The 14,472-nt window shown below is 42.8% G+C and overlaps 1 protein-coding gene across 4 annotated transcripts in view; it reads right to left on the bottom strand.

Moving 5' to 3' along the window:
• The window catches only part of TTC27 (tetratricopeptide repeat domain 27), a 162,549-nt gene that overhangs the window by 76,003 nt on the left and 72,074 nt on the right, over nt 1–14,472 (bottom strand). For all 4 annotated transcript variants that reach the window (XM_036263218.1, XM_036263219.1, XM_036263220.1 and 1 more), the window contains one exon: nt 10,965–11,078. In XM_036263218.1, the coding sequence (XP_036119111.1) occupies nt 10,965–11,078 (114 nt within the window). The remainder of the gene's footprint in view (nt 1–10,964; nt 11,079–14,472) is intronic.

The raw sequence follows: 14,472 nt of genomic DNA, 5'->3' as shown, positions 1-14,472 counted from the left end.
GCCAGTTTCTTTGAATGCATTTCATATGTGGATTATATGTGTAATACACTGCTTTTACCATGCTGAAGAGAAAAAGAAAGACATGAGCTTCTGTGAAAGAAAATATTCATATCTGAATCTGGATCAAATGGAGGGCAGAGCTGAATGACAGCAGAGAATACGAGTGCTTTATACTCTACTGGTAACATGCAGGGTGTAAATAAATACCGGACAATCAATACTGAACATGCAGCCCGGCCTGTGTGGCTCAGTGGTTGAGCTTTGACCCATGCACCAAGAGGCCGCCAGTTCGATTCCTGGTCAGGGCACATGCCCAGGTTGTGGGCCCAATCCCCAGTGGGGGGCATGCAGGAGGCGGCCAATTGATGTTCTCTCTCAACGATTTTTCTATCTCTTTCTTTAAAATTAAATAAATGAATTAAAAAAATACTGAACGTGCAGTCGTTAGAGAACTGCAGCTAAAAAGAACCCGTGAGATCGAGCGCTTCTAACGGACCAACTTCTTTAGTTCCTTCTTCCTGTGAGCTTACAACGCTGGTTTATGCACCTTTAGCTGCAATGCACCATTTCCTTTTTAAGTTTGGCATGTCTCACTTGGAAATCCTCCCAAACCTGCCATCTTTAGGACCTGTGCTGGATCCTTTGATGTAACTGCCTGTTGCTGTTAAGTTATAGTCCGGAGACCGAAAAATGGCGGCGGAGTGAACGGAGCTACACAGACCGTCTCCCAGAACCAAACTGGAATTACAACTATAACACAGACAAATCGACGGGAAAAACCAACAGAAAAGCAGCTTGCGAGGACCATACAACGAGGGACACTGACTCCATCCCGGTAGGCTTGCGAAGGCGCGAGACGGGGCTGGGAGCCCACGGTCGGCAGCTCGGCAGCGGCCTCAGCTGGGAGCAGCGCCCGCGGGTTACACTCCCAGGCGGCCCCACAGCGCAGCCGGGACAGAGGCTAAAACAGCCACAGCCACTCACCTTGGGCTCCGGCAGAGGGAGGGCAGACTGTACTGGAACTGTGTCGGGACACTCGGGGTTTGGAGGGCTCTCGGAGCTTTGGCTGAGTGCAGCCACTCAGGACGGTGGCCACATTGCTTCTTCCCAGGGCTCTAAGAGAGGCAGCAGCCCCTCCCTCGGAGATCCAACCCCACCCTGTGGGCCATTGAAGTGTTAATTGAGGCTCACTAAGGACCAGCATCTGCCCCACCCTCGTGAAAGCCCCTTGGCTGAGCACCAGAGGGAGTTTTTCAATCAACTGACAACCCAAAACTCATCAATTAACCTAGACTGCTAGCTTCCAGGCAAAAAGCTAGAGGATAACAGTACGTTTCCTGGGCTGGCAGCTTTAACCAGGAAAGTAAGACTTGACAGTGGTGTTCAACGCGGGTCCTCCCTCGCTCATCTAAACACAGGAGAGGGAGCCACAAACAGCAGAACACCAACACCCACAGGGAGAACTTGACAGGCTCCAAAGCCCACAGTGATAGCTAAAATGGTGAAACACAGAAACAGAAGCCAAATGAAAGAGCAAACCACCTCCACCGAAGATGAGATCAATGTGGAGCAATTAGGCATGTTAACAGAGCTAGAATTCAGAGCCATGATCTTGAGGAAGCTGAACAGCATGAGTAAGGACATAGAGACACTGAAAATAAGCCAAATGGAAATTAAAAACCAACAAGAAGAGATAAAAAATGACATATCCGAAATGAAAAACACATTGGAAGGTTTAAAAAGCAGAGTAGGGGAAGCTGAGGACCGGATCAGCGAATTAGAAGACAGGGTAGAAAAAATCAACCAATCAGAAAAACAAAAGGAAAAAACTATTAAAAAACAGGAAGACAGCTTAAGAGAACTATGGGACAACTGGAAACGTAATAATATTCGCATCATAGGAGTCCCCGAAGAAGAAGAAAAGGAGCAAGGGATAGAGAATATATTCAAAAAAATAGTGAGAGAAAACTTCCCTAATTTGGTGAAGGAAGAAGGCATTCAAGTTCAAGAAGCACAGAGAGTCCCAAGTAAGAAGAACCCAAACAGGCCCACACCAAGACACATAGTAATTAAAATGCCACAAATTAAAGACAAAGAGAGAATCCTAAAAGCAGCAAGAGATAAGCAACAGGTTACCTACAAAGGGAACCCCATAAGGCTCTCAGCTGACTTCTCACAAGAAACACTACAGGCCAGAAGGGAATGGCATGAAGTAATCAAAGTCATGAAAACAAGAATCTGAATCCAAGACTACTCTACCCAGCAAGGCTATCATTCAAAATAGAAGATCAAATAAAGAGCTTCCCAGACAAAAAAAAGCTAAGGGAATACATTAGCACCAAACCAGCACTGCAAGAAATGTTAAAAGGACTGCTGTAATTAGCAGTAGAAATGGGAACAAAAATAGAACCACACTAAACAAAAATGGCAATAAATAAGTACATATCAATAATCACCTTAAACGTAAATGGACTGAATGCTCCCATAAAGAGACACAGAGTAGCTGATTGGATAAGAAAGCATGACTCATCTATAGGTTGTTTACAAGAGACCCATCTCTCAACAAAAGACTCACATAGGTTGAAAGTGAAGGGATGGAAAAAAATTTTCCAAGCAAATGGAAAGCAAAAAAAAGCTGGGGTAGCAATTCTCATATCTGATAAAATAGATTTCAAAATGAAGACCATAACTAGAGACAAAGACGGCCACTACATAATATTGAAAGGATCTATCCAACAGGAAGATATAACCTTGATAAACATATATGCACCCAATATAGGAGCACCAAAATATATTAAAAATCTTCTGGAGGACTTCCAAGGAGAAATCGACAACAATACAATCATAGCTGGGGACTTCAACACCCCGTTGACAGCACTGGATAGATCCTCTAGGCAAAAAATTAGCAAGGAAACAGACACTCTAAATGAAGCACTAGACCAAATGGATTTAATAGATATGTACAGAGAATTATACCCCAAAACTACAGTATACACATTCTTCTCAAGTGCACATGGGGCATTCTCAAAGATAGACCACATGTTAGGGCACAAACTAAATCTCTACAAGTTCAAGAAGATTGAAATCATATCAAGCATCTTCTCAGATCACAATGGCATGAAACTAGAAATCAACTGCAACAAGAACATGCAAAGACATTTCAACACATGGAGGCTAAATAGCATGTTATTAAACAATGAATGGGTCACTGAGGAGATCAAGGAAGAAATTAAAAACTTCCTGGAATCCAATGAAAATGAACACACAACAACACAAAATCTATGGGATGCAGCAAAAGCAGTTCTGAGAGGGAAGTTCATAGCACTACAGGCCTACCTCAAAAAACAAGAAAAATTTCTAATTGACTGTCTAACCTCACAACTTAAAGAATTAGAAAGCAAACAAAAAGAAAACCCCAGAGCAAGTAGAAGGAAGGAAATAGTAAAGATCAGAGCAGAAATAAATGACATAGAGACCAAAAAAACAATTCAAAGGATCAATGAAACAAAGAGCTGGTTTTTCGAAAAGATAAACAAGATTGATGGACCCTTAGCTAGACTCACCAAGAAACAAAGAGACAGAACCCAAATACACAAAATCAGAAATGAAAGAGGAGAAGTAACAACCAACACCACGGAAATACAAAAGATCGTTAACAACTACTATGAACAACTATATGGCAACAAATTTGACAATCTCAGCGAAATGGACAAATTTCTAGAAACACACAGTCTCCCAAAACTATCCCTGGAAGAGATAGAAAACTTGAACAGACCAATAACAACTAAGGAAATTGAAGAGGTAATCAAGACTCTCCCAGCAAACAAAAGCCCAGGCCCAGATGGTTTCACGGGGGAGTTTTACCGAACATTCAAAAAGAACTAACACCCATTCTCCTCAAACTATTTCAAAAAATTCAAGAAGAAGGAAGACTTCCAAACACGTTCTATGAGGCCAGCATAATTCTAATTCCAAAACCAGAAAAAGACACTACGAAGAAAGAAAACTACAGGCCAATATCCCTGATGAACATAGATGCCAAAATCCTGAACAAAATACTAGCAAATCGGATCCAGAAATACATCAAAAAAATTATTCACCATGACCAAGTGGGATTCATTCCAGGGATGCAAGGCTGGTACAATATTCGCAAATCAATAAACGTGATACACCACATAAACAAAATGAAGAATAAAAACCACATGATCATATCAATAGATGCTGAAAAAGCATTCGACAAAATCCAGCATCCATTTCTGATAAAAACGCTCAGCAATGTAGGAATAGAGGGATCATATCTCGACATAATAAAGGCCATATATGAAAGACCTACAGCCAACATCATACTCAATGGACAGAAACTAAAAACATTTCCATTAAGAACAGGAACAAGACAGGGATGTCCACTTTCGCCACTCTTGTTTAACATTGTACTGGAAGTCTTAGCCACAGCAATCAGACATGAAGAAAAAATAAAAGGGATCCAAATTGGAAAGGAGGAAGTGAAACTGTCATTATTTGCAGATGACATGATATTGTACATAGAAAACCCTAAAGACTCCATCAAAAATCTATTAGACTTAATAAATGAATTTGGCAAAGTAGCAGGATACAAAATTAACGTCGAGAAATCGACGGCATTCTTGTACATCAATGATGAACTCACAGAAAGAGAAACTGAAAAAACAATCCCATTTACCATCGCTCCAAAAAAATTACGATACCTAGGAATAAACTTAACCAAAGAAGTAAAGGACCTATTTGCAGAAAACTACAGGTCATTGAAAAAAGAAATAGAGGAAGATATAAAAAAGTGGAAGAACATACCCTGTTCATGGATTGGAAGAATTAACATAATTAAAATGTCCATACTACCCAAAGCAATCTATAGATTCAATGCAATCCCCATCAAAATACCAACGACATATTTCATAGAACTAGAACAAATACTTCAAAAGTTCATATGGAACCAAAAAAGACCCCGAATAGCCACAGCAATCTTGAAAAAGAAGAACAAAGTTGGAGGGATCACATTACCAGATATCAGGTTATACTACAAAGCGACTGTAACCAAAACAGCCTGGTACTGGCACAAGAACAGGCATATAGACCAGTGGAACAGAACTGAAAACCCAGAAATGGACCCAAGGCAATACGCTCAATTAATATTTGACAAAGGTGGCAAGAGCATACAGTGGAGTAAAGACAGCCTCTTTAATAAATGGTGTTGGGAAAATTGGACAGCTACATGCAAAAAAATGAAACTCGACCATCAACTTACACCATACACAAAAATAAACTCAAAATGGATAAAAGACTTAAATGTGACCCGTGAATCCATAAAAATTCTAGAAGAAAATGTAGGCAACAAAATTTCGGACATCATACGGAGCAGAATTTTCACTGATACATCACCTAAGGCAACAGAAATAAAGGAGAAAATGAACACATGGGACTACATCAAACTAAAAAGCTTCTGCACAGCAAAAGAAACGATCATCAAAATGGAAAGGCAACCCACTGTATGGGAGAACATCATTGCCAATGATGTATCAGATAAGGGGTTAATTTCCAATATATACAGAGAGCTCACACAACTCCACAAAAGGAAGACAAAGAACCCAATTAAAAAATGGGCAGAGGAGCTGAATAGACACCTCTCCAAACAGGACATACAAATGGCCAAGAGACATATGAAGAAATGCTCAACATCACTAATCATCCGAGAGATGCAAATTAAAACAACAATGAGGTATTACCTCACACCTGTCAGAATGGCCGCCATCAACAAATCATCAAACAACAAGTGTTGGCGAGGGTGTGGAGAAAAGGGAACTCTAATACACTGCTGGTGGGAATGCAGACTGGTGCAGCCGCTATGGAAAACAATATGGTGCTACCTCAAAAAATTAAAAATTGAACTTCCATTTGACCCAGTGATCCCACTGCTGGGAATATACCCTAAGAAGCCTGAAACACCAATCAGGAAGAATATATGTACCCCCATGTTCATAGCAGCACTATTTACAATAGCTAAGATCTGGAAACAGCCCAAGTGTCCACCAGTAGACGAATGGATCAAAAAGCTGTGGTACATATACACAATGGAGTACTATGCAGCGGTAAGAAAGAAAGATCTCTTATCCTTTGAGACGACATGGAGGGACCTGGAAAGTATTATCCTAAGTGAAAGAAGCCAAGCAGAAAAAGACAAATACCACATGATCTCACTTATATACGGAATATAATGAACATAACAGTCTGAGGAATACAGTAGACCCAGACACATGGAAGTAGGGCACAGACTGACATCCCTCAGAAGAGGGGATGGGGGGTGGGGGGGTGGGAAGAGATAAACCACAGAACTTATATGCATGTATGCATGACCAATGGACATGGACAACTAAGCCGGGGACAGGGTGGAGGGGGTGGGGTGGGGGGTGCCAATGGGGTAAAAAGGTAAAATATCTGTAACAAAAAATAAATAAAAATTCATAAAAAAAAAAAAAAAAAAAAAAAAGAAATTAAAAAAAAAAAAAAAAAGTTATAGTCCAGACCATGTCATTAACCAGCGAGGCAACCTGAGGCCAGTCACCTGACCTCATCACACCTACATTTCCCCAGCTAATAATATGACAAGGTTAAGCTTTTCCTAAGAGCTCCTTCTAGCTTATTTTTCTTTCCACTTTAACAATTTATCATTGTATCACTTTATACAGCTAAGAAAGGGAACACATTTTCACAGAAATTAAAACGGAAAGTTTTTGAACACTTGTTTTACATATACACGTATTTTTAGAATCATTTTCCTCTTATTCTTCAGGGATGTAGTAACTTCAACAAACAGTAATATCAAACTCTGAATCAGAGGAATTGGCAAAAGTTTCCATTATGAGGTAAATGCCTCAACAATGATAGAAAATTAGATAAATTTCACATTCATCTTGTCACATGATCTGGCTAATTTCCAAAAATTCTGGGTTGGAGAGTGAAAAGATTTTCTTCGGGATACCCTGTAGAGACAGAAATAACAACGCCTCATGCTGCCGTACAAGTCGAGGCGTACAAGTCTCAACAGCGCACGGGGCCGGCAAGACGGGGAGCCGGCAGCCTCAGAAAGGCCAGACGGGCCAAGTGCTGCGCCTAGTGCTTCGGCTCCTGCGTTAGGTTCACTTGCCATCAAAGCACCTCCTTGCTGCTTGGTACCTACAAACATAACCTGCACAATTCACAGAATGATGCAGGTTTCTATCATACACCTGTGAACAAATTTTCTTCTATACTTTTTTAAGTTTAATTGCTGCTACAAAAGAAACATGAATGTTGGCTTGATCATTTTATATGCCAAAGTTAATGAAAGAGATGAATAAAAAGCAAATTATTTCTAAGTCAAAATCCCCTTTATTAATAATCTGAATTCAGAAGACCAAAATTTTAAACTGCCCCCCACCCAAAGAGATATTATGTGGTTTCCTTGAACAAGAAGTCATACACTTGCCCTGGCTAGTTTGGCTCAGAGGTTAGAGCATCGGCCCCCGGACCAATGAGTCACGGGTTCGATTCCAATCAAGGGCACGTACCTTGGTTGCAGTTTGTCCCAGCCCTGGCCTGGTCGTGCAGGAGGCAGCCAGTTGATGTGTCTCTCTCACATCGATGTTTCTCTCTCTCTCTCTCCCCCTCCCTTCCGCTCTATCTGAACTAAAATGGAAAAGTGTCCTCGGGTGAGGATTAAAAAAAATAAATAAATTATGCACTTAAAAATAAAATACACAGAGTTGATCATTTTAACACTTTGGTCATTTCAACATTTTGCTGCTTTATTGTGAAGTAAATTTTTAATAAACAGAATTCAAGGCAATAGGGGCAATTCATCATGAATCATTTAAGATGCTGATGAAACTACATCTTCACCTCCCTTCTTTACTTTGAATCAGGCCCACATGTGGGGCATGGGGTCTGCAGCCTGCTGTAGGCTGGCAGCTGTTGGAGTCCCCTCAGCTACAGAGAGCTCTTGGCCCCAGGTTTCACCTTCATGGGGGGAGAGGGGGAAAGATGAGGGTAAAAGGGACACTTAGGTGGGAAATGCCCTGGGCTGTTTCGGGCCTGTTCCTCAGTGTGACTGCTTCCTCTCAATTCTCAACAGGTGGGTACTGAACCCTAATAAAGCTGGCACCTCTGGCTCTGTCTCACTATTCCGGAGAAAACAAGCTGTGACAATAATATAAAGGGGCCTAAAGATGGTAGTTAGTAAAGAGAAGTACAATGATTACAAGAATATGAAACAAACTATGCAGTACATACTAAGCCCTCAATAAAATGTTTCCTGATTCAAACTCTGTGCAAGAGGAAAGCAAATGGACGTGGTAATTGCATAGTGTTTGACTGAGAGGGTGGGGTCTGAAAACGAAATGATTCCGAGAGAAATAATCTTGCCTTTAGAAAATAAGCTCCTTAGAGTCGAAGATTCCACTATCTGAACGAAGTCACACGGCCCCTGCTGCCTGCAGAGGAGCGCGGAGGACACCTCCGGACCCTCCGGGTGGCTCGGGCACTAACAGAAGGGAGGCAGGGTGGGTCACTGGGAGGACCGCTTCTGCGCTCACCACAGCCGCCTGTCTGTGGCTTTAGGTTCAAGATGGAACAAATAATATGCTCTATTCTTAAGCTTATCTTATTCACATGAGCTGAAATGCTGTCAAAACAAAAAGAGTAAAGTAAATAAGTAATGATAGTGTAAGAATACATCTCATTGACTAAAATAGAAATTCATGAGTCCATACTCTAATAAATAAATAGGTGGAGGAATAAATAAGAAGAAAAAGCTCTTCCCTACAACACAATATCAATGAATATGTCATTAAATAATTGGACAATTACCACTTGGCAAACATCATGGTAATAACTTCCTCAGGCAAGAAACATCATAAGTGCTCAAACTAATGGGTAAAAGTTGGATGACAAACAGGATAATCTCAAAGTGACTCCCCCAAAGTTCTTGTTAATTACAAAGGGAAAAGAGTAACTAGACACCGGAGAGAAACCCATAGACATAACCTTACTCTCAAGGGATCAAACAGCATCCCCAGGGATGGGACAAACCATACGGTGTGCCACCTGAAGGAGGTGCAGGAAAGGAAGACAACATTTCTGTCACATTACTGTCAAAACCGTATGGGCTGAATCTAATCACAAGGAAACAGACAACCCCGAACTGAAGGACAGTCTCCAAAAGAACCAAAAACATCACCCCCACAAAGGTAGAGAAGGTGGAGGAGCCCTTGCGGACTGAGGAGACTGCCAGGACATGACGGCTCCATGCCATGCTTGGGCCTCTGCCTACAGAAGACGTCACCAGGACTGCTGCAGAACCTGAAAGGAGCCTCCTGGTGACGGGTACACGGGAGCTCTTCACCCCATTCTTATACATTTTATGTAGGTTTGGAATTGTTTAAAAATAAAAATCTTAAAATATCATTTCATTGACAGTGTGAAATCCTACATCTTTTGCAAGATTTAAAATTTTTCTTGGCAATCTGTATCATGTGTAGTTTATCAGAAAGTCTGTGAAAGACACTTGTCTGCTACCAAGTCACGGGGCAGGAATAAACATTAGTATTAAATGGAGAATGATGCCTGAATGAAGATTAATTTTACATGTGGTCAGCTCATTAGTGAATGTTTCTGTGCTAGAATGGACTTCATGTCCGTATACGACCTGCCCCGTGCAGTTGCCTGTCTTTTCACTTACCTCTGATACTGTCTCTGTAATGCTCAGCAAATACCTGTACTGTTGGTATTACTACAACCACCTTTTTTTTTTTAAATTTTTTTTCTTTATTGATTTTTAGAGAGAAAGGGAGGGAGGGAGAGATAGAAACATCGATGAGAGAGAACATCAATTGGCCACCTCCTGCATGCCCCCCACTGGGGATCAGGCTCACAACCTGGGCATGTGCCTTGACTGGGAATGGAACTGGCGACTTCTTGGTGCGTGGGTTGACGCTCAACCACTGAGCCACACTGGCCGGGCTAACCACCTGTTTTATGTTGTGCTTCAAATAAGCCCCCTTTTTTTTATCCTCACCCGAGGACATTTTTCCATTTTTTGTTCAGGTAGAGTGGGAGGGAGAGAGAGGAACAGAGAGAGAGAGAGAGAAACATCGACGTGAAAGGAACACATCGAGTGGCTGCCACCCGCACAACCGACCAGGGCCGGGGACAAACTGCAACCGAGGTACATGCCCTTAGTGGGAACCGAACCCGGGTCTCTCAGGACCACAGGCCGACACTCTAACCGCTGAGCCAAACCGGCTAGGGCCAAATAAGCCCCTTTCACCACACCAGAGTTTATGGGATGAGGTGACTCTTAGAGGCTGGGGGTTGACTGTCAGAGGAACCAATATTAGAGTTGCAACTTTCAGCCCACCCCCAACCTCTGGGGAGGGAAGAGGGTATAGGGGTTGAGTTAATCACCAATGGCCAAAGATCTAATCAATCATGTCTATATAATGGGACCTCTAAAACAGATGGGTTCAGAGAGCTTCCAGGTTGGTAAATGCACCCAAGTATTGGGCAGGTGTCACACCCCAAACTCTATAAGCACAGAAGCTCCTGTGTAGAGTACCCAGACTAGTGGGACCGAGCTCTTGACCAGCGGGTCTGTACAAACTCCAGTGTCAGAGCTCAGCTACACTGAAGGCACCCGGCTGATGCACACAGGGCAGCAGAGAGTCATGGTGTGTAAGACACATGTGGTGTCAGAAGTGCTGTGGTCAACACTGTGGTCACAGAGCTGGGCTTTGAAGCCAAGCAGTCCAACTCTGAAACCCACGCTACAAATAACAGCAAAGTGTCTAAGCAAAAGGAAAGCCACCTCAGCCTTTTAGGTTTGTAACATATGTGTATGCTTGTTGACAGTGACGAGGAACTGGGAGAAAAACAGAAACTGCCACATGAATTCCTACCTGCGTCTGCCTCATTGCCCGTTCCACGCGGCGTGTGCTTCCTCTCTCAAGTTTTGTCCGCAGGATCAAGGCAGATGTCTGAATGGCCCAGAACTTTGGTTGTGAAAGCAAACACTGATGGAAAAGAAAAAAATGAATAAGATAAAGACCATAGAAAGAAGAGATAAGCTGGGTAATCCCACTCTGAATAGAACAAAATTAATTCTCCCAAAAATACTGGCATACAGCTGAATGGAGATTTGAAAATCTTGTGAAAAATAATAAAACATGTGCTTTCAAATATTCTTACAGAGAATGTGTCACTGGAGCAGAATCATTATTTAACCTAGCTGACTCCTTCTATTGAATAAATCACTTAAAGAATTACTCAGAATCTTTCTGGATAATCAAAACAGTAAGCAGAATAGATCATACCATAAACTAATAAACTGTTTTATCTCACAGATTACATGTGAAAAAATAAACTACATGACAATAAATGTAGAGGGAGGGGGTGGGGGCAGTAAAGGGTAAAGGGGGTCAAATATATGAATGGGAGGAGGGAGAGAGAATGGGGGTTCTGCTGGAGGCAGGGCTCTAGGCCTTCCCTGCCCGCTCTCGGCCTTTCAGAAGCTGTGACACGGAGACGAGCAGAGAGGAGAAGGAGCCAGCAAGCCCATGCTGCTGCAGGACCTCCAGGGTGACGGATGCTGATGTCCCTGTACTGGGGGTCTGTGTTCGACAGCAAAGAGAAGGACCGCAGTCGTCTTCACCGGGGACTCCTTGGCCCAGCTAACGTGCCCATGCACACTGGCTGGAGTTTGTCTCCCCTCTGCATGCACTTAACTTTGGCACTGGTGGTAGCACAGGCCCAAGACTGGGTCTGGGTGGGTACGGACAATCAGGGCACACAGCAGAGCAGGCGGCTGCTGGCATCAGGGCCATCCTGCACCAGTGAACCAGCAGCAGCCCCAGGCCTAGGTCGTGGTGTAGGCCTGCTTCCGAGGGACCTGCACCCAAACCCACTTTGTGAGAAAAACACACAGGTGATTTGAGACGACTTGGAGGGACTGGAAAGTATTATCCTAAGTGAAACAAGCCAAGCAGAAATTTGATCTCATTTATTTGTGGAATATAATGAACATAATAGTCTGAGGAATAGGGTAGACCCAGAGACGTGGAAGTAGGGTACAGACTGACAACCCTCAGAAGAAGGGGTGGGGGGGGAGGAAGAGATAAACCACAGAACTTACATGCATGTACGCATAACCAATGGACATGGACAACAAAGTCGGGTATGGGGGGGATGGGGAGGAGGGTGTCAATGGGGAAAAAAGGAGAAACATCTGTAACAGAAATAAAATAAAATATTTAAAGATAAAAAAACAACATTATGGAAGGCATCAAAAGTGTAAAAAAAAAGAAAGACAGGTGAAAAAAACTGATACAGGTGGCACTGGCTGGCCACCCATGGACCCACTTCCTGGATGCTGACCCTGGCTTTGTCACTCAGATGGTACCATACGCCACCATGACATGTATGATTACCTGCACTGAGCCACCTGGGCTACATATCTGTCTGCCAGGCCCTGCACTCCCTGCCTCTTCACCTGCGGGCCCAAGACCCCTGCCAGAGCCCATGCTGCAATTATCCACTTTCCCGCAACATTCAATTCTTGTTCTTCAGTCAAAAAAAAGAAAAAGAAAAGAAATCTGGTACTTCTTCACTTCAAATATATCCTAATTCATAGATGCAAATACAATTTACACTAAAAGCACACGGAATGCCCAAAAAATTAAGTATTTGTTCACTTAGAAGTTAAAGGCATAAGATCTTTTTTTGCCTTGTATTACAGAAAACCATTTTAAAAGGTATGTCAATGCTTTCTGGCCTTGGTTAGGGTAAGGATTCTTCAATTTTAGTTAGAATGCTCTCCTAGAGGGGACATCTTAAAAAAGACTGGCCTTGAACATGTACGCCTAGAATCTTCACCCCAGAGGAGACTGCTGTCAGTTCAGAGAATGGAACAGACACCACTGAACATGTCCTCAAACATGGTGGGAGACGAAGTTCTCAGTGAGTGAAAACAGCAACAACTGCTGGGACATGCGGAGACTGCGCAGTGTGATGAACACAGTGTAAGCTCTTTGCTGATCGGCTGGAATCCAGTACTGTCCTGGGTGATCATTCATAACAGTGACTTTCAGTAAAGAACATTGTGAGGAAGGGAAAACAAATCGACTTGTGTGAAAGCTGACTACAGGAATACCTCCTTTCACTGTAATTCTCAAATACTGCCTTTTTTTTTTTTTAAAAACAAATTTAAGGCAAGACCCTCCACCAGCAAAAAGATACAACTCACTTTATGTGGTAGTCTGGAACCGAACCCATGATATCTCCGAGGTATGTCTGTATTTGAATGTTCAACTCTGAACTAAGCCAACCCCCTCACAATAGAGGTAAATGAAGTACCAAGAGGTTAAATCACCTGCTCAAGGTCACACCTTCATGAGGAGCAGCAAAAGCTGACTCAAACACTTGGTCTACTGATCCCCAGAACAACATCTTTACAATGTTTTCAGCACTTTCTGCAGATGAACTTGTGCTCATTGAAGCTGCGAAGGTTACCTCCAGGAAGGGGCTGACAGTACCCCGGAAGCACTGGTGGAGTGGGTCAGAGGAGGACCCAGTGAAGAGCTTCGGGAAACTACTACAGTAAAGGGATCTCAGAAGACGAGGAAGAGGCAAAGAATACACAAAGAAGGGAGGGAATCCAAAGAATGGGGTCTTACTGAAGCGTGTTTGTTCACTAATTCAGTTGGGCACCGGCTAGTCCAATGCAGTGTGCACAAGGCCCCAGGGAGAGGGTGGCAGGCAGGACAGACGAGGTCCCTGTCCTCACAGCGCTTACATTCAACGCAATGTCTATTAGCTAATCCTATTCTTCTGTAACTAACTCTGCAAACTGAATTACTTTTATTTCCTTGAAATACAGTTTACAAGATCAGTGCACAATCTTATCTCGTTAGCCTCTATTCAATCCACAAATAGAATGACTTCACCAACATAACCGGTACATGTGGCACTACAAAGACCTATAGGATGACATAGAAGACATTAAAAACATTCTTTAAAATGTGTAACACTACTTGGCAGGAAATCTTATTATAAAATACAATCTCAAGAATTATTTTTAAAATAACTTTCTGCCCTGGCCGGTTTGGCTCAGCGGTTAGAGCGTCGGCTCGCAGACTAGAGATACGCTAAGGGCAGGTAATCTCAGTTGCAGTTTGTCCCCGGCCCCAGTTGGTGTTGTGTGGGTGGCAACCACTAAATGTGTCTCCCTCATGTCGATGTTTCTCTCCCTCTCTTCCTTCCTCTCTCCCAGCCGTTCTATCTGAAGATAAATGCAAAAAAGTGTCCTCGGGTGAGGATAAAAAAAAAAACACAACTTTTTTCACTAAGTAAATCTGCAAACTATTCTAGTACCTACTGTGGGTGGCATCACTGCCCTTTGCTCTTCACCAT

This window comes from Molossus molossus, unplaced genomic scaffold (assembly GCF_014108415.1).
Source record: "Molossus molossus isolate mMolMol1 unplaced genomic scaffold, mMolMol1.p scaffold_m16_p_15, whole genome shotgun sequence".
In the NCBI taxonomy this organism is placed as follows: Eukaryota; Metazoa; Chordata; class Mammalia; order Chiroptera; family Molossidae; genus Molossus; species Molossus molossus.
The sequence above is the reverse complement of the archived record's forward strand: the minus strand, read 5'-3'. Positions and strand labels throughout refer to the sequence as shown.